Genomic DNA, 18587 nt, shown 5'->3' on the forward strand with positions numbered 1-18587 from the left:
CCCTGTTTTTCTTGGATCAGACTTGTTTTTCCAGTGCACAAATCTCAAGTATCTTTCATTTTTCTTACCAACCGTTCTTTTCTCCAAAATGGTTGTTTCCCATATCGCATCAGCGTAATTGGGTTTTGCCGCAGTGAAGATTAGTAATTTCTTTTATTTTTAGCTCTCGATTTTCAGAACTTTTCAGCAAATCGACATCCCTCTTTTTTATAAGTGTCTGTTTTTGTCCCAGAAATATTGGGTGATTTGAATCCTTGGATTGCATCTGAATTTCTCATTCAATTATTTAGATTTTCAATGACAATCGGAGTCATTTTAACTAGGATTCACGGAATATTTCAATTAATTAATAATGAAAGACGCTTTATTTCTTCCACAAGTTTTTTCCATAAACTTGTGGAAAAAACAAAGTGTCATTCATTATTACATTGAGTTTATCCGAAGTACCAGAGGAAATCAAAATACATGGTAGTTGTGGTTCCTCTTTTCACCTGTGAACGCATTCCTTTTGCCCCTTTGCCTCCAGCTTCTATCCATTCTAAAACCTCTTTAACCTTGGCGCTTGTATCTTTAATAAAAATCCATGACCTTTCTATTTTGAGACGTGACTCCATGGAAACGCCAGCTACTTCCTCGACGTGTAGCTGGGCTACCCAGTTTATTTAAATGGACGAAATGGAGGATAATTATTCAAGATATCCTTTGCTACCGCGCATGAAACCTGTTTTGCCGTAATTTGTCTTACATCTCAACGTGAAATCAATGCAATGTATCTGGATAATGCTTCCATGGCTCAGGTAAAAAAACAAACAGTCGATTTCATCATCGCTGGAAAATCAAGTCATCTTAAAAATCATTGAGGTTAAAAAAATCATTTGAATGGATTAAAGTCAGCTTCTTTATAGAAATTAAAATATACCTTCTAAATTTCATTAATTTAAAATTCTCCATGCTTTGAGTGTCATGGTCATATTCTTTAATTACTCTTATTGGTTGAGAATAATATTTTGGGACTTTTAATAGTGAATTTATGCGGCATCTGCGTTAGGAACTCAATTTTTTGTTATATTGTTAAATACTCTAATTTTACATTCAATATTTTAAAGTCTATTCACGTATTTCGCAAAAATTTTCACCCTTTTTTTAGGATGCCTGAAAAATATTGATTGGTTATTCTAAGTAGATAAATACCATTGTAATGACATTATATTCTCGAAACAAATGATCAAAAGTAAAGTATTTGTGTGCATCAATTACTTCAATTTGTATTTCGTGGTTTAACAGAGTAACTCCGCAAATGGTGTACACTTAAAGCTCATTTTTTATGTAATGAAACAGGCTAAGTGAAATATTTTGTATGGCTTATAATCTTATAATCTGATCCATGTTTCTTTGTGAAGAAGGTTGATTTCTTTTTCCTCTGGGATATCAACAACGGGACTTTTATATCTTTTATTTCAATTTAGTCGAGGCCTTGATCAAATCCTTTCAATCGTTTCAGGTAACGTTGACATCGTAAATGGCAATCTGAAGCTCATCCTGGGACTCATCTGGTCGCTGATTGTTCGATATCAAATCGGAAGATCGAAATTCCCGCCGAAGAAACTCATGCTGGCATGGTTACAGGTACGTCTAATCTGTTTCTACAATCAAAGTTTCTTTCTCATTGCTATTAAGTAGAAACCTGAGAGTTTTTATGGATAAAATTCCTCTCAAATCAAAGATCATCCTTAATTAGTTACGCATTATGGTCTCAGGTCAAGTATTGAATTTAAAAAAATATTTTTTTCCACTTCTAACCATTTTCATTAAACAGAGGCCGCTTTAATTCCTCTGCATTTTATGTATCGTCTATCAATTTTTTCCAAACACATATAATAGTTTTAATGTGTTCTAAGAGCATGCATAAACTATTATCATGTCTTTTACTTTTTTAAAGTATTATAGAAAACTATTAAGCTTTTATTTATTTGCTCCATGTTTTTCAAGTACCTGGAGTGATTTTTTTAGAGTAGAGGTTTCATATTATTTAATTGCTTCGTTTTTATAATATATCTGGGTTAATTGAGTGAAACTGGAAGATGTACGTTACATTTGGTGTTAATATTTTCCTTTAATTTTTTCCTTTCCTTTTAATCTTTTTACCCGTTAAGTCTTCCTTAGATTTTACCTTCAAATGATAATGCTCATTTTGGTTTTTGTTTAATCTTCAGAAATAGGGAATAAGTACTATTATAAGGAAAGGGGAGTAAAGAGAAGAACATTGCTGTGTCATAATTGGTTACTTTAAATCTCCCCATCTCTATTGGTGTGTGACAAGTTTTTCTTGTTTCTCTTCATGACTTACATACTACTGTTTCTGTTTTCCACTGATTCCCTGCCGAAATAATTTAACTACTACACAATAACTGTTGAATATCTAAAAGCCACTTGTAGCAAATCTGACCTCAGACATATTATCGCTGAGATGTTTTGCGTACGACCTAGGCGCCGAGGAAATTAGTGAAACTACCTACGGTCAATAAACTTGGCCTTCCGCAGTTGGCACTATTATTCCAATATTCTAGTGTCTCCTCTCTCATCCTCCCAAACAAAAAATAACAAACTTAATCCGCTCCTGGCTGTGCCTGAATTTCTTTACGTGCGATGTTTTAACACACACTGAAATTGGCCATGAAATGCCCCACGTAAAAAAATTGGAATTTTGTACCAAAACAGGATTATTATCGGTGAACATGTAGACGTGCGATGCTTATGAGCAAAATTTATGTTAATATTTTCTTATCTTTTTGAGTGGGTTATGTCGAACCCAATGCTGCATGTGTTAACAACATTGCTCGTCGAAAATATTCACTCGTTTTTTCTCGTGAAAATCAATCTTGCGGGGCGGGTTCAACTTTTTACTTTTGTGATTTATTTTTATAATAAGTAGCTCTTCTGATTTTTTAATATCTTTTTTATCTCCTCTTCTCGTTTCTTATCTCTTAAAGATGAGTAGGCAAATTTCCCATCCTCTCTAACCTCACCAGTTTGTTTGTACTGACAAATGAATGGTGCACGCCTTTGACTCTGGCGTCTCATCTAATCGCGTGCATATTTGCAGTCTTCCGCTGTCGCGTGAACAAATATTCTTCTTCGATGACCCTGAGCTGCATTGCGACGTTCCGGCTGTCTACGTATTGCGCTCCATTAAAAGTAATTAAATCAACGTACGTTGGAATTTCTCTCATTATCCAGGATTGTCTAGTACTTGTGTTGCTTGCTTAGGAATTGTTCTCATTGTTTTCTCGGATGTGGTAGTCGAATTGGATTTTTTGCTATCGTTTTGGTCTCATTCCGATCGCGCTTAACTTTTGCTGGTGTTTGATTCTATAGACGGCAAAAAATGTAATCTACCTTTCATTTAATTAGCGAGACTCAAGGTTAAAAAATATGAGAAAGTAATAAGGATTAATGAAGTCTTCCCGGGAAATCAGCTGGGTCAGGATGAACATTGCTGCCAACGTTTCAATGGACTTCTCTGCCATCGTCTTCAGGGCGAATCAGGTCGTGTTCAGGGCAAATTCGCCCTGAAGACGATGGCAGAGAAGTCCATTGAAACGTTGGCAGCAATTTCCTTCCTGATCCGGTTTATTTCCCGAGAAGACTTCATCAACAAGATTCGACGAGAAAGCACCAAATCCTTCGTCAAGTAATAAGGATAAATACGGAATGTTCCTTGTTTACCCTTGAAAATTAATGTTGATATAGATATTTGGTTACGTTTTTTCAATACAAGATGGATAAAATAATTATTTTGTTATTTTATAATTCCATCTTTCTTGGTTCTATTAAGTGATTAAATCATCTTAAGGAGAAAAATCATGCATTCTTTTCTATTTTCAACGAATGCAAAAATTATTTCTGTGACACCTGGCTTAGATTCAGTAATGAGTGCATAAAATTTAAATTTAGCCCTGCAGTAGCAAATGAGGAATTTTTTTCGATTTTATGTTCGTCTGTTTTTAAATATAATTAAATGGCTGCAATAAATTCACACAAATCGAAGCTAATTCAACTACAGAATCATAATTCAGCGTATTGGTTAAGTGGATTACATCTTAAAAGAAATAATATATTCCTTCATATTTTTTTTTCCTCTTGATGAAAATCGGTGATATTTTTGGATTTTATTTCCCTTATTAGAGTACTCCAATAACCGTATGCAATTGTATATAAACGGCCAAACAACAATCCATTGCCTATCACAAAGTCCATGATCTAGTTGGAGAAAAATCCGAGGTTTTCAGACTAATTTTATTTTGTTCTAAACTGTACCGTCTCATTGTATGCTATTATCTTAAATGCCGCATAAATACGATTTTCTGTTTTTCTCCAAATTGACCTCCAATCAGGAAAAATTTCTAATTTTATTCTTCTGGTACGTTGCCTCTGCTCTTATCTGCCATAAGTTCTCCATCTTTCGCCCCCCGAAAATTATTTTTGGTTCTTACGAAGTAAGATCTGCTGACTCATGTATTACAAATTGAATGGTACCTGAAGTTTAGGTTCTCCAACAACGTCCTGTCGATAAGAGTTATCCCTTTCTCTGGCACAGGATGTGTCAAACAAATAATGAGGCGGTCAATCAACGTTAAGAAAACCTTTCTAAAATTGACTTTTCCCTGGCAGGGAAGAATAAATCGAGTGAATAAGAAAGTCCACCAGATTGTTAATGACGCATAAAATTCGGGTGAATGTTTTCTACCAAAATATAAGACTTAAGAGTTAAGTTCGTGCTAAAATCGGCTGTGTCAGATTTCTTACCGGGGATTTCAGCAGATTTCTTACCACATTTCCCAACGTAATATCGTGCTTATTCACGAAGATCACAAAAACATCAAAGACATGGAGCTTTGCAATGCTTCGAGAGAAAGGAATTGAAGACAGAAAACAGAGGTTGATGGTCAATGACCATTGGTCATAAGCTTTAACAGATGGGACAATAGGGTGGTTTGCTATTATTTTTTTATTTCCTAAATCGAAATATTATTACTCCTGGAGTACGTATTTCACGTATTTAGATTTTTAAATGACGATATCTACTTTTCGCGATTAAATGAAAAGTGAAATTTTTCAAGAGCGCGAAAACGCGACGGGTAAGTATGAATGTTGGGAAAAGCTCCGTGTGACGTCGTTCTAGTTCCCGCTGCCGCAACTGAGGTGACATTGGGGCGAGGCTTTGAGCGCTGATACGACGCAGGATGCTAGCAGGTAGCAGAGTACCATGCTAGCTGGTAGCGCTTGGCTTAAGTAAGGATTATTAATACCGTATCAAACGAAGAAAACTTTCCAACCTTAGCCAGTTTTAATAGGTGATTATTAAGACATGTGTCCCTGAGCTCTGTGCCTCATGCATGCATTGGTAATCTCAGACGATGTAAAACTCCTATCTACTCGTTTAGAAACTAGGTCCCTGTGACGTCACGTGGAGTGGCATCGCATGGGCGCCAATCTGGCCTTTTTCAAATGCAGTTAAAATTGACCCTTGCCGTTCGTCTAAACCGGTATTTCTAAAACCAAATAATTTGTATATTATGAAGACACTAATGGTGGGCAACGAATCGCAATCAATGCCTTTCGTTTTCTTTGATGAAGGAAACTGCCTTATTTAACTATTTGCTCAGTACATTAGAGAAAAACGTACTCAACGGTTGGGATATCAAGAAGGGCAGTGGCGTAACAAAGGGGGTTATGAGGGGATAGATCCCCCTCCCCCCCGCCCCCCAAAGCCTCAGAGAAGTAAAAAATATTAAAAGTTATTGTCTGATTTGACATTTAAAAACTGCATATGCTTAAAGTTAATTTTTTTGTGGCAAAATGATGTAAAATGTATTTCCAGGCATGTCATTTTTTTTTACTTTTCCCGGATGGGGAGGGGGTCGAACCCCAGGCCATTCCATCCCCACCCCACAGCTAACACTACTGAAGGAGGGAATAGATTTATTGAATGAGAATTATGAATGGAAGGACCTGCGGAAATAACCTTTGTGTAAGAGTTTTAAGAAAAGACTTCGTAAGAGTCTCATCTGATCAAAGTACTTTTACGGTGTGGAAAGGTAACAATGATACACCGGAGGCGTTCAAGAAATAGATATGTGTGGGTCGGAAGCCAAGGGGTACAAGTGATTTCTCTTCTCTATACACAGTTAGGTGCAGAAATCAGTTATAGAAAACAAACGAGATCAGATAGATACTTAGCAGTGCATTTTATTTTCCACTCGATGTCAGCACAGAACAGACTCAGTCGTTTCCCTTGGCAACCAGGTTTTTGTGTATTTATTCTTACAATTAACTTTACCTAACTCTGTTGAGAAAAAAATCACTTGTACCCCTTGGCTTCCAACCCACTCATATGTAACGGAATGTTGAAGCTGAAATGGATGGAGAGGAAATGGAACGATAAAGTGCTAGACATGAGGAGTAAGGAGAGGGTATAGATGATATACAGAGGGTACAGAGTGTTGACGGATGGAGTACTTAGCGGGGAAGGGATGTTGAAAACAGTGTTAGTGGCTAGAGTTTTGGGTAAATGAGGGACAGGAAGGAAAAGAATTGGATTTTTAGATAGAATGAAATGGATTAGGCCTCACTGTGAACTGAAGAGAGTATTGCATGAAGAAAGGGAGGCTGAAAGAATACTTCTTAAGCATTCCATGGAAACCTGCCTTAAAATCGGTAGAATACCTTAATAAACCTTCTTTTATATCTATAATTTTAAAAATATATATGTTGACATGAATGAGAAGAGATGATAAAAACATTGAGTCTTACGAGGATAACATACCTCGCCTCACGAAGGTGAGTGCGGTTATATACGTTGTCCTATCCAGGTAATAACTCTGATATAAGTAAGGATTTATTTAAGGAAAAATTAGGATTGAAGTTCTTGTTGATGGACATTTTTGGCTTAGCTTGCATCCAATGACCGAAAACAGGTAAAGTTGGCAATTTTTTAACACAGGCATCATCAAAAGAATTATCTCCCATTATGAGCTTCAAATGTTGACATAGCCTCGCGTAACAATGCGTGATTAATATAATTGGGTAAATCTTGGAGCGTATTCGTTAGATCCGGGTTCGAAACCCGATCGAGGAAAATGATTCCTCGATCCTCTGTGGGTATTTCGCATTTAAACGTGCATTTGCAGTTGCCTCCGGAAAGGTACGCAGTTGACTATTCCGCGGTTATTTCTTGAATAATATTAGTTGAACCACATTATTTAATAATAAGCTAAACTTTTCGAATTCAATCGCAAGGAAATAAAAACAATTCGGTGAAAGAGTATAGTTGCATGTAAATCAGCATTCCTTGCCTCGTCTTATGCTTTATCGAACCTAAGCTCCGCGCTTTAATGGTGTTGGCTGTTCCCTCAAGGTGAGATGGGTCACACGTCCCAAGAGTGACTGGCCATTCGGAGAAAACCGAATGTGTCCGTTGACCCGGCGATGATGATGCAATGCATTAAAAATGACTCTTGAGGACTTCGAGAGTACAGTTAAGGTCTTGCCGTTTTGCTAATGGGATTTTTTCCCTCTCGCACGTGAAACCGTTTAATCAAACTTCGCGCAACTAGTCGCCTTTTTCATTGGCTTCGGAGAGACGCTCGATTTGAATATTTCATAAGAAGATGCATCATTGTCGCTCAACCGGTATTTTTTCGTGATGTAATATTAGTTTAAAAATCAACCAATTATATTGAAATGTTCAATATGTAGGTGAATAATAGACACTTGTCAACATTTGTCTTCAACTCGAGTATGAAAAGTTATGTAGGAAATCACTTTTTACCGGCAAAAAGTAGTTTTTTTTTATAGTGGCAATCTTTTCGGAATTTCATCTGGGTAATCTCCTCATCAGGGCCGATGACGATAGAAGAGGAATTCGTCGAAACGTCGCGTCGGCAGCGATGGAGATTGAGGAGATTACCCAGATGAAATCACGTCATGAATGAAAATATTTCCTCTGCATTTTCTCGGGTGTAACATTTTCGTAATTGAGATGCGGTAAAAATATTTAAGTGCTCTATATATTACTTAAAAATTGCCCGGTGGTAGTGTATATTGTAATTAAGTAAAACGCCATGAAAAAAGTTACGTACTCGTGCGACTGTGTACGAGCGAGGGTTATACCTTCTCTTCAGAGAACATTTTCTAAAGGCAGACACGTAGGGGGGTCTTCAGCTCCCCGGAAAATTTTCCCCTATAGCGGCTACCCCCGATATGTATGTCGAGGACATAACTATCCCAGGCTCACTGTGACACTCCGTTTTACATTATTGCTACATTTCAAAATATCTGTCAATATTCAACCATGCATTTAAGTATCAGCATCATTCAAACAAAATATAGCTGCTTCAATTAAATGGTTGATTATCCTAAAAAAATTGAAATTTTTAAGTATAGGCATCCACCCTAGCTCCCCCTCCCGCGAAGGAAATTTCTTCCTACGTCACTGCATATGATTCGAATCTATTAACCCAGAGAATTTTAACATATTCGGAGGAGTCCGTGAATTACGTGAGGTGATTTTGACGATTTTGGAACCCTCCTTAGTGAGATGTCGTGAGATTTGGCTCGGCCCCCTCCCTCTAATCTCTCGTGAGATTATTCAAAATGCGCATTTTCATTGTGAACACGTTAATCTATTCTTCATTCCGTGGAATTCATAAAAAAGTAATAAGTTTAATTATTTTTATTTGATGTTAGTTAAGACTAGTATTTAAGATTACTGAGATCGCGATTTAACACTGTTTCTTACGGAAAAAACGTTACGTGATACTTGCCAGGACCCCCTTCTCCTCCAGGTGATATTGGGTGAGATTCGGCTTGACCCCCTCACCCTCCCTAAACGCCTCACGTAATTAATGGATGACCCCTTAGCGTAATAAAACTGGCTGCTTCAGGTTATATGTGGTGGAATCATTCCATCATTAAAAAAATATTCCTTGCAAGTTCCACTTAAAAACCTTGGCAAAGAAACGATGCGTCTCGGCATTGTAATATCATTGCCAAGAGGAATTTGCAAAAGATCTTTCATTCATGTTAGCCTAAGTTTCAAGATAGTAATTATTATTAAAGTATTCTACAAGTTAAAATAGTTTACATGGAGCATTTTTCAGATTACCCCTGTTTGTCTCCCCTCCCATCTTAAACTTCCTTGTTAAGTTCGCTATAAGGCCTAATTCTTTCATTTTTTCTAGAGATCAAAATCTATTCCTCCCCCTCCTCAGCTTACCAAACATTCTGCTAGGCAGTTTTTAGTACACCCTCACCTCTCAGTATTCACTTCATCCATGCCTTAGGTCTCTTCTGTATCTCATCTAGAAGCTTCCTCTCCTCAGCTACCCACTATGTTCAGCATTTCATTGTCCCTCATCCTCCTCTGCATCCATTTCAAAGAAAGATAATGCGTCAAAGAAAGATAAATACCAGTCATGAGGGATGTGTTCTCTTAATGCAGGGGACGTTTTTTCGTAAATGGAAAAATATTGATCTTAATCATGTTTTAGGATCCATAAAATATACCAACTGAAAAAACTTCATCCGTGTATTTATCAATTTATTCTCATGTAATAATTTTCATCCATGTTCTTTGACAGGCTGTTATTCCGGAGAGAAGGGTGAGCAACTTTACGACCGACTGGAACAGTGGAGTTCTCCTCTCTGCCCTACTCGACTATTGTCGCCCTGGTCTCTTCCCACACTGGAGGGAGATCGACTCTCGCGACAGGTAAGACTAAAAAAATAAGCATACATTAAGCTACTGGGGGGTTTCTATACCCAAGTAATATTGGTGGTGGATTGGGGCTATGGAGGCACCCTAGGACCACCCACCCTCCGAGGAGTCTGGGGAGATACTCCCTCTTCAAATGGTGTTTCCTCCCAGATTTATTTTTCATTCAACCTTCTCAGAATTTAAATTAACCCTTATTTCTGATATTATTTTCGTATAGGACTGGACGAGGATTCTGGTGCTGTGTGAAAGGTCGTCACCACAATTTCAATTTTTCAGACTTTTCTTGGGAGGGGGCTTTTTCTTGGGCTTTGGGAGGGGGGCTGCACCCCCAGTATTATAGCCGTGGGCATGGAATATATATTTCCCCCTCTAAATCCATTCTTATTACTATCTTTAGCTGAGGTCATTGATTTATGAATTTAAAATAAATGGATTTACACGTGGCAGAGGTCCTTAATATGGATCAAAATACTGAATTTATCATTATTATAAAATTTGTCTCCAAAAGTATCTGAAAATCTCTGTTTTCTACATTTTGCATAGGTATTTCCATTTCTATTTTTCCATTTTTCCATCCTCTGAAGTTACATCGCATAATATAAATATGTATGTGTTTATTCACCTCTGTAAGCTTAGAAAATATATCTCATAACATCATCACGGAGATGTTTTCTGGAAAGGTATACGGCTAGTCTATTCAGATAGTCTAAGCAAATATTCACTCCATTCCTACCAAATATGGAGTGGAGACTTCAATGCCTGAATTCAGTCACCGACTTTGGGACATGGATTTATCATGAAGTACAGAAGTTTTTTCTGTCTATGTAAGCTTATGGTTTTCTTACCTCGCAAGAGTTGGTGTGTTTTGGCTTCATCTTAATCATATTCAGGAGTAAAGAAGGATGTCCATCGCTCCATTGATGAGCTGATTTCAATTTTGGGTGATGGGCATTAGCCATAAGGCATTTAAAGGGACAAGGAACCTTTTCTAAACCCAGTTTAGCATCTAACCATCATCCCTACTGGATGTGCGAAAAATCCACAGAGAAAAAATCATTATTAAATTCGTTAAATTAAATCCCTACTGGAATTATTTGACCCCTACTATTTTTATGGCTTCCTTTATTGTTACTTCTAATGGCTACAGATGATTACCCTGTTTACCCATCACTTGATTTAGCCTGATTAGTCTGAACACTATGTTATTTACATTTGACACTTAATTTTTGGCAACCACTGGCACATCCCATTAATGAAACTCCATTTCTCTCATATTTAGCCTTAAAAGTCTTTCTGTAAGCCTTTGAAAGATGGCTTCCTTAAAAAGACCCACAAAGCTTCTGGCACAGCAACAGGGGATATATACAGATATGGTGAACCTAATACAATGGAAAAGTCACAATAACTATGTTGCATAAAATTACAAAAATTTTAACATCCATTGGGTCAAAACCATTTTAATGTGTATTTGGTGGCTAAATATATGTGATTCTGTGTGTGATTGGCTAAATATCTCATCATTTCCCCCATCCCCAAATTTATATTTTGTGTGGCAATGAATACAGGCTAATCATCTGCAAACCTTGAAAAAGTCATCCACATGAGTACCCAAAGTTCATAATTTCCACAGCTGAAAAATCATTTGCCTTTACCTGTATTCTAACTAGAATCCCTTATTTTGAACTGAGGAATTAAACCAATGGCTTCCCTGCTATGGAATGTTCACTGCATAAGGTCTATGTTATATGCTTTCTTTGAGAAACTTTATCATTTTCTCTAAAATTATGTTGAATTGGAATGTGCTATTGTTTAACTTGAGATTTATCTCATTTTTCTCAGTGTTGGAAACTGCCGTCGAGCCATGGAACTCGCAAGAAGAGAATTTGGCATCCCAATGGTGCTTGAACCAGAATATTTGGCCTCACCTTTCCTAGATGAACTCTCTGGAATGACCTACCTATCGTACTTCATGAAAGAAGATTCCCCTGGCTTCCATGCTACTCTGCGGTGGGTCAACTCACAACTCCCCTCCAATGTTGGTGGAGTCAAAAATTTTACGGTAAGTTGTTAAATATAAGTTAAATAGGGGAATGCTTATCAGTTAACAAATGCATTAAATATTTAACTGAAGAAGTGCAGGACAATTTGGTTCTATAAAAGAGACATATTTTTCACCATAATATTGCTCTTTTTAAATGAAGTCTTTAGCTTAGAGAAGTTGAGAAGATCCGGTGTAAGGGAGATGTGAAAGTGGATGAAGGTCCATGAGGGTATATAGTAAGATTTTCACTGCCAAAGTTAGCAGCATTGCACTAGTTTAGCTTCATGATACAGTCAAATCTGGGTACTGCTTTATATACTTTTTTTTTAATTCCCAAGGCCAGCATTATCATTCATTGGGAAAGATTAAGGGTAATTTGAGAGACTGGGAATACCTAGAATGATTTCAGTACACACTTATCATGTTTATATAAATTTAATCAGCATATTATGTTTCTCAGAAGGCAGAGCAAAACGATACTTCACCAAAATTTCCATGCAGCATGGTGTACTTATTTATTTTGGGGTAAACTTTTGAAAATGATGTACATTAATAATTGATTATTTGCTAATCCAGGACAAAATGAATATAAAATAAAATACTGAGAAATGCATCAGATTAATTATTAAGAAGTTTGGAGATTTTTAAAACTATTAGGCTATGAATGAAAGCCACATAACTAGTTAATAGAATTTTAAATAAGCATGTCTTTTTAGTTAGCTTATTTTGAGGCTTTGAGCTGTGATTAAACTTGTTTTATATTGTCATTGATTTTTCCATGCCCATATTTCATATACTTCTCGCTATACTCAAAATTTCAGAGAGAGTGGAATGATGGAAAAGTGCTGTGTTCCCTCGTGAGATCCCTTGGAGGACCAATCCCTGGCTATGATAAACTGTCAAGTGACCCATCCCAGTGGGAATCAAATCTGAATTTGGGTTTGTAATTTTTATTTTTTATCATTGATCTTATTTCTTTATCACTAAGTATCATGGCAAAATAATGAGTGTCGCCTATTTTAGAAAGTTGAAAAATCATCCCTTTATTTTAGAGTGAAAAAGCTTCTACCTTTGTTTGCCAGTTATTGTCTCTCTCCATTACAATAATTTACTGCGCCACAATCAGTGAAAAATCGATAATCAATCAGTGCACTGTTATTTTGTCTCAATGAAAAGAATCACAATTGGTGGTTATGAAAAATACCGTTTGCAAAGACTATGCAAATATTACGTGATCATTAGCTTAAGTAATATTTATTGCCTTCCTCATTCTTGAGCCAAATTTGTGTTATTTTCTTGGCAGGTCTCTGCAAGCATGCCTAATGTAATTACATATGCAGACTTTTATTCAATTTTCCTCACCAAATTTGATAAATATAAAGTAAAGCATTCAGCAACAAAAAATATAGTCAATTTTGCTTTTAATTGCACTCTGTTTTATTTTCAATTACTGAAAAACAGTAAATGCCCATGCTCACAGCACATTGTCTCCTAGGTACTTGACCAATTCAGGTTGGATCAATGCTAGTTTAGCTGCTTCTAGATATTCAAGATATGCATCAATAAAAAATTCTCAACTTAGCATGCAACAAAGAGGTCATATAGTTAAAATAAAAAGTGGCACATTAAAACTTAATCCTTGTTATGGATCAATAATTTTTATTCTTAATGTGGCCTATGTTCTGTTTAAAAAAATAGAAAATGATAAATGTGAGATGATATCATGGAATCATTACTGATATCAAGAAATGTATTAACAAAAACTATTTACAGGTATCCGTGGAGGTGAACGGCTTGGTGTGGAGCCAATTTTAAGAGCTAAGGATATGTCTGACCGAAATGTGGAACACTTGGGAATTATGGCGTATGCAGCACACTTCCAGTGGATCAAGCCTCGTCCTAGACCATCGGACAGGATATCAGTTTCCATCGATTCAAATACAGGAAGAGTCAATGAACCAGTAAGACCTGTTGTTCAAAAGTTATTCCTCCCACAATAAACCCATGTTTCCAAATACATCTAGTGGTTACTTTTACTATACATATTTTGAAAACTCAAGAAAATGTTTCTTCTCTAATGCTTCCTTATAAAACCTCACTTATTTTGAACCAGGATGAAAAGATCTTCAATTTAGGATGGCATAGTTTAGATAATTTTATTGAGAATGATGAATGCAGCTTAATTTGCTTTCATTTATTTTTCTGTTGTTTTTCAATATATTTGCATACATTTTGAAAATTTAAATTAAAGGATTAGGATGCTTTGGGTTTCGTAACTTAAAATCAAAAGGTAATCAATAAATGAATGTATACGATATTGGAAGTTGATGAAGCACTTCCTGCCTCCTCCGCATAGATATTAATAATAATAACAGTTTTATTGTACATTAAAAAAATTTGAATGTGCATTAGCCTTTGTCATATACATAGGAATACAAGATTGAGTGATTCTAATTTTTTTACTTATTGCTGAAATGATGCAAGTAAATGAGCAAATACACAAAATACATATGGAAAAATCAATAGGATTATGCATCTATATTGAGGTGGTAAGTTAGATATCGAAAAAATTATGTTGTTGGATTGTCAAATGAATCATTTAAATCATGATGGGAACTCTGAAATGATGGAAAAAACAGTTTTGTGTTTGCTTTAAATTTGTTTTTGACAGAGCTGCAGCTGCATTCCACCTAAATGTTTCCTCATAATTTTTTTATTTTCCAGATGCCATTTAGAGTCAACTTTTTAGTCGATGATGTAAACTTGAAGGAAGTGACTGCTGAAGTGGAGTCCCCATCTGGCATTAGGCAAGAGATCCGCTTATCTTCGTCACCTGGAGGTGCCCGTGGCTCTTTCACTCCAACTGAAGTGGGAATGCATCGATTGGTGATTCGCAACGAGGGAGAAGTGGCCTCTGGATGCCCCATTGACATCCGTGTCCTTCCAGAACTATCAACTGTACAGTCTCGAGGAATGGATCCATGTGCTGTTGGCTCAATTGTTGAAGTTCTTGTGAGTTTACTATAATATATGACACACTTCCCATCAGTTTTATGATTTTTATGATACATAAATGATACTTGACCAAGGTAAATGAATCATATAATTGTGTAAACAAGAAATATGAATTTAAAACAAAACCTCTGACTTTTGTGCATTCATGAAAAGCCTATCAAGTGAGTTTTATAGAATGCCTTTTGGAAAGAGCACTTAAGACTTTCATACAATTTGTCTCATTTCATTAAACATTCTTTTTATCAGTGTTTTTAAGTGCTCTGGGTATTAAAAATAAAGCAAACAGAAGAAAGGTAGATGGTCTGCAAGATACACAATTATGTGTTTTTTATGCATTTCATGCTGTTACATGAATAGTTAAATTTGTTTTAAAAAAACCTACTCACAGTTTACTCTAAAATTGGTTGCAAATTTAAAAATCCAGTCTGGTAGATGCCTTTTCAATATTAATATGATCAAGAGGACCTAGACCTATATATGTACCTTGCAGAGGAGTCATGGTGCCGAAATGCTCCAGAATGCCGTTCTGGAACTGGTTAACAAAAAGCATAACAGTCAAATAACACTTTCATCAATTTTGGTGCCTCAAAATTTCTAATATTATTCATAGCCAAAATAAAAATATATTTTGATTTGTTTAATCTTCATTTGCTGAAATAATTGAAACAAGCAGAGTATATCTATCACCTCTAAAAAAGTTAAAGAAAGTGAGTTCCGGCACTGCTAATTTTGTCATGACATCACTGGTACCTTGTGCATGTTTTAGCGCTGATAACAATCAGAAGACTCGAAAGTGATTCAGTGTATCAAAAGGATTAATGTCAATAAACAGTTTTTTGAAAAGGTTAAAATTTCCTTCCCCTTTCACCATCGGATGATAAAATTTTATATTATATTGATCAAAGTATTTCAACTACAGCAGACTCCTGATTATCCGGCTGCAGTATATCCATGCATGATTTTCAATCTTGCTCAATATTTTCCGCGATCTTTATAAAAAAAAATCGGACGTAAAATCACCGTAATTACTGCATTAATGCTATGATACAATGGGCTTATTGTTTCCATTATAATCCCCTTCGTAAAACAGAAGCGATCGCATGCTCGCTGCATTCACGGGAGCATCGTGTTCCTGTTTTCCAAGCCTTGCAGCACGCAATGGCGCTCCATGATCATGGATTCACGTCCCGCAGCAGTTGCAACCTGGGCAACTTGCGCGAGAGGCGACTATGTGGCGTGATGCCTTTTAAAGCATTTGTGCTAACCACTTTTCTGTATCCGTGATCACTAAGCCACAGATGTGTAGTTTTCAAAACCAGGCCTTACATGGAGTATTAATAATACGAGTAAAACCATGTTATCGCCGCTAAAAGGATCGCGAACTGGTGAAGAAAGCTCTCAATGAGTCCAGGGAGCACTCTAAAATAAAAGAATAACTGCATTCATAATAATATATTGTTTGTTTCACATAAATTATGAACATTACAAGATATTAAAGAGAAAGTTTGGGTTCTCCATGTTTTGTGATTATTTGTGCCATCTCTCCCCATCATTAGCCCGGAATATCGGAAGTGTGCTGTATAACATAAAGATCAAGTTTTTTTCATAATATGAATCCAGTTCAATGGAGGGTAATCATCTAGTACTGAATTGTATGCTGACCTAATCGTGTAAATCTCTCAGCCATAGCGATAGTGAAAGATAATTTTTTTCTGATTGGTTTGGTGTGTACTCTCAGGTCAACTCAAATGGTGGGACGGCTGCTGGTGAAGTGGATGTGACTGCTCACTCTCCCAGTGGCCGTGCTCTTGGCTGTCCAGTGGCTGAAAGAGGCTCAGGTGTCCACACAGCAACATTTCAGCCGGATGAAGCTGGTGAATGGACTATTGCAGTGACCCATGGAGGCAGGCATATTCAGGGTGGACCATTCACTTGCTTTGTCTTTGACCCCAATGGAATTGAGGTGAGGAAATACATAGTCCTTCAATGAAAGAAATGCTATGACCCTCAAAATCATCTTTTATGAGCTAGCTAATAATTTTTCGCTGTTATTCCTTTTTAAAATGATTAAATCCTGATACTATATTTCTTTTGTCCTGTCAATAGATGAATTTGATTATTCAAGAGAGTATGTATTATATTTTTTTAATCATGATTATGTACTAAATATTGAGTATTTCAGATTAAGGGATTATTTTGAACTTTGGTATAATGCAGCACCCTTTTGAATTATGATCAGTTATAAGTTGCTTCATTTTCAATGCCTATCAGCATTAACTTATGTTAGTTACTTTGTTTTATTCTATTATTTCATACTCAGATTCTTTAATTCCAACAATTTTCTTATTTCTTGAAGGAAATTTACTGGGAGGGAAGATAATTTTAGGGAGGGTCCATTTGAGGTTGTTCACTCAATGCTGAACCTACTTCCCAAAAAATGAAGTGCTGTTTGAACTCCTTGAATTTGACTATAGGCTTGCATTTTGTTCATGTCAATTGCTTCAAATTATGTTTGCTGGAAAATTTGAGCATCTGATATTTTTTTATACGCTTGTATGTTGATGAGTACCTACTCCTCTTTCTTTAGTCTCCTCAATCCAATCAGCATAATTCTTCTTTCTGGGGTACAAGCGAAAAATGCTGATAGCAATTTATTAATATGTCCTACCTTTAAGAAAAAAACATTATCAGGTTTTTTTTAATGTATCAATGTGCAATTTTTTTCATTATTTATCTCAAAGTAGTTAATAATGACTTCCAGGTGCAGCTGCGTGTTGCGCTTTGTCGTGCAAGCTTTCGCAACCGTTACAGGGTGCATCATCAGGCGATGAATGAAAATACGGAAGAATACATTTACTATTTATTTACATTTAAGAATACATTCCGTATTTTCATTCATCGCCTGATGATGAGCCCTGTAACGGTCGCGAAAGCTTGCACGACAAAGCGCAACACGCTGCTGCACCCGGGAGCCGTTAGCAACAATGCCTCTCGCTGCGAAAACCTATGTTCATAGTTAATAATTATTTAAAAAATTGCAGATTGTCTGAAAATAAATGTACATATCTATTTCATTTTTATTAAATTTATCAATTTGTTTTGATGGCATCGGTGTATCTACCTGCTGCCCTTTTCGTCCAAAATACTAAAGCAACATATAAACTCCTTTCAATTTTAGCTCCGTGGCCTAGACACGCCAGGAAACCCTGGCCAACCCTTGAGCTTCACCGTGGATTCCAGTGGAACTGGAGGACTTGGTGAAGTGTGCCTAGACGTGGTCCACGCTGGGAGGTCAATCCCACTGAGAACTGAGCGCCTTGGTGATTCCCTTGCCAGGGTCACTTTCATTCCTCCAGAGGCTGGAAAATACAGAATATACGTCTATTTCAATGGGTCTGATATCAAGGGTAAGTTTGGCATTGAAAGTATTACGTCGCTTAACGTACACTGAAAAAATTTTTATTATGTGCTCCAATCGTATCATGTTTATGTATCATTGATGGAACGAATAAAGATTTTAGTATACCAGGACTAGCCACGGTGATCAGGGGTGCAGCTAGGAATAAAGGCTAGAGGGGTTTCAGGTGCAACTAATACAGGGGGGACTGGGGGTGTGGCATACCCTCCAGTATAAGTGGGAGGTGCGGGGGCCCTCCGCCATAAAAAATAAAGATAAATGGTTCAAAATGGTGAGTTTTACGGCATTCTGAGAGATATTTATTAATTCGCACAATATTTTATAAGTGATATTTA

General features: G+C 36.5%; 1 protein-coding gene across 2 annotated transcripts in view; it reads left to right on the forward strand.

The window, feature by feature from the left end:
- The window catches only part of LOC124160970 (filamin-A), a 298897-nt gene that overhangs the window by 140669 nt on the left and 139641 nt on the right, over positions 1–18587 (forward strand). For both annotated transcript variants that reach the window (XM_046537107.1, XM_046537108.1), the window contains exons 3-10: positions 1502–1626; positions 9642–9772; positions 11618–11837; positions 12641–12758; positions 13593–13780; positions 14544–14831; positions 16573–16797; positions 18013–18241. In XM_046537107.1, coding sequence (XP_046393063.1) covers positions 1502–1626; positions 9642–9772; positions 11618–11837; positions 12641–12758; positions 13593–13780; positions 14544–14831; positions 16573–16797; positions 18013–18241 — 1524 coding nt within the window. The remainder of the gene's footprint in view (positions 1–1501; positions 1627–9641; positions 9773–11617; positions 11838–12640; positions 12759–13592; positions 13781–14543; positions 14832–16572; positions 16798–18012; positions 18242–18587) is intronic.

Source organism: Ischnura elegans, chromosome 6 (genome assembly GCF_921293095.1).
Source record: "Ischnura elegans chromosome 6, ioIscEleg1.1, whole genome shotgun sequence".
Classification (NCBI taxonomy): domain Eukaryota; kingdom Metazoa; phylum Arthropoda; class Insecta; order Odonata; family Coenagrionidae; genus Ischnura; species Ischnura elegans.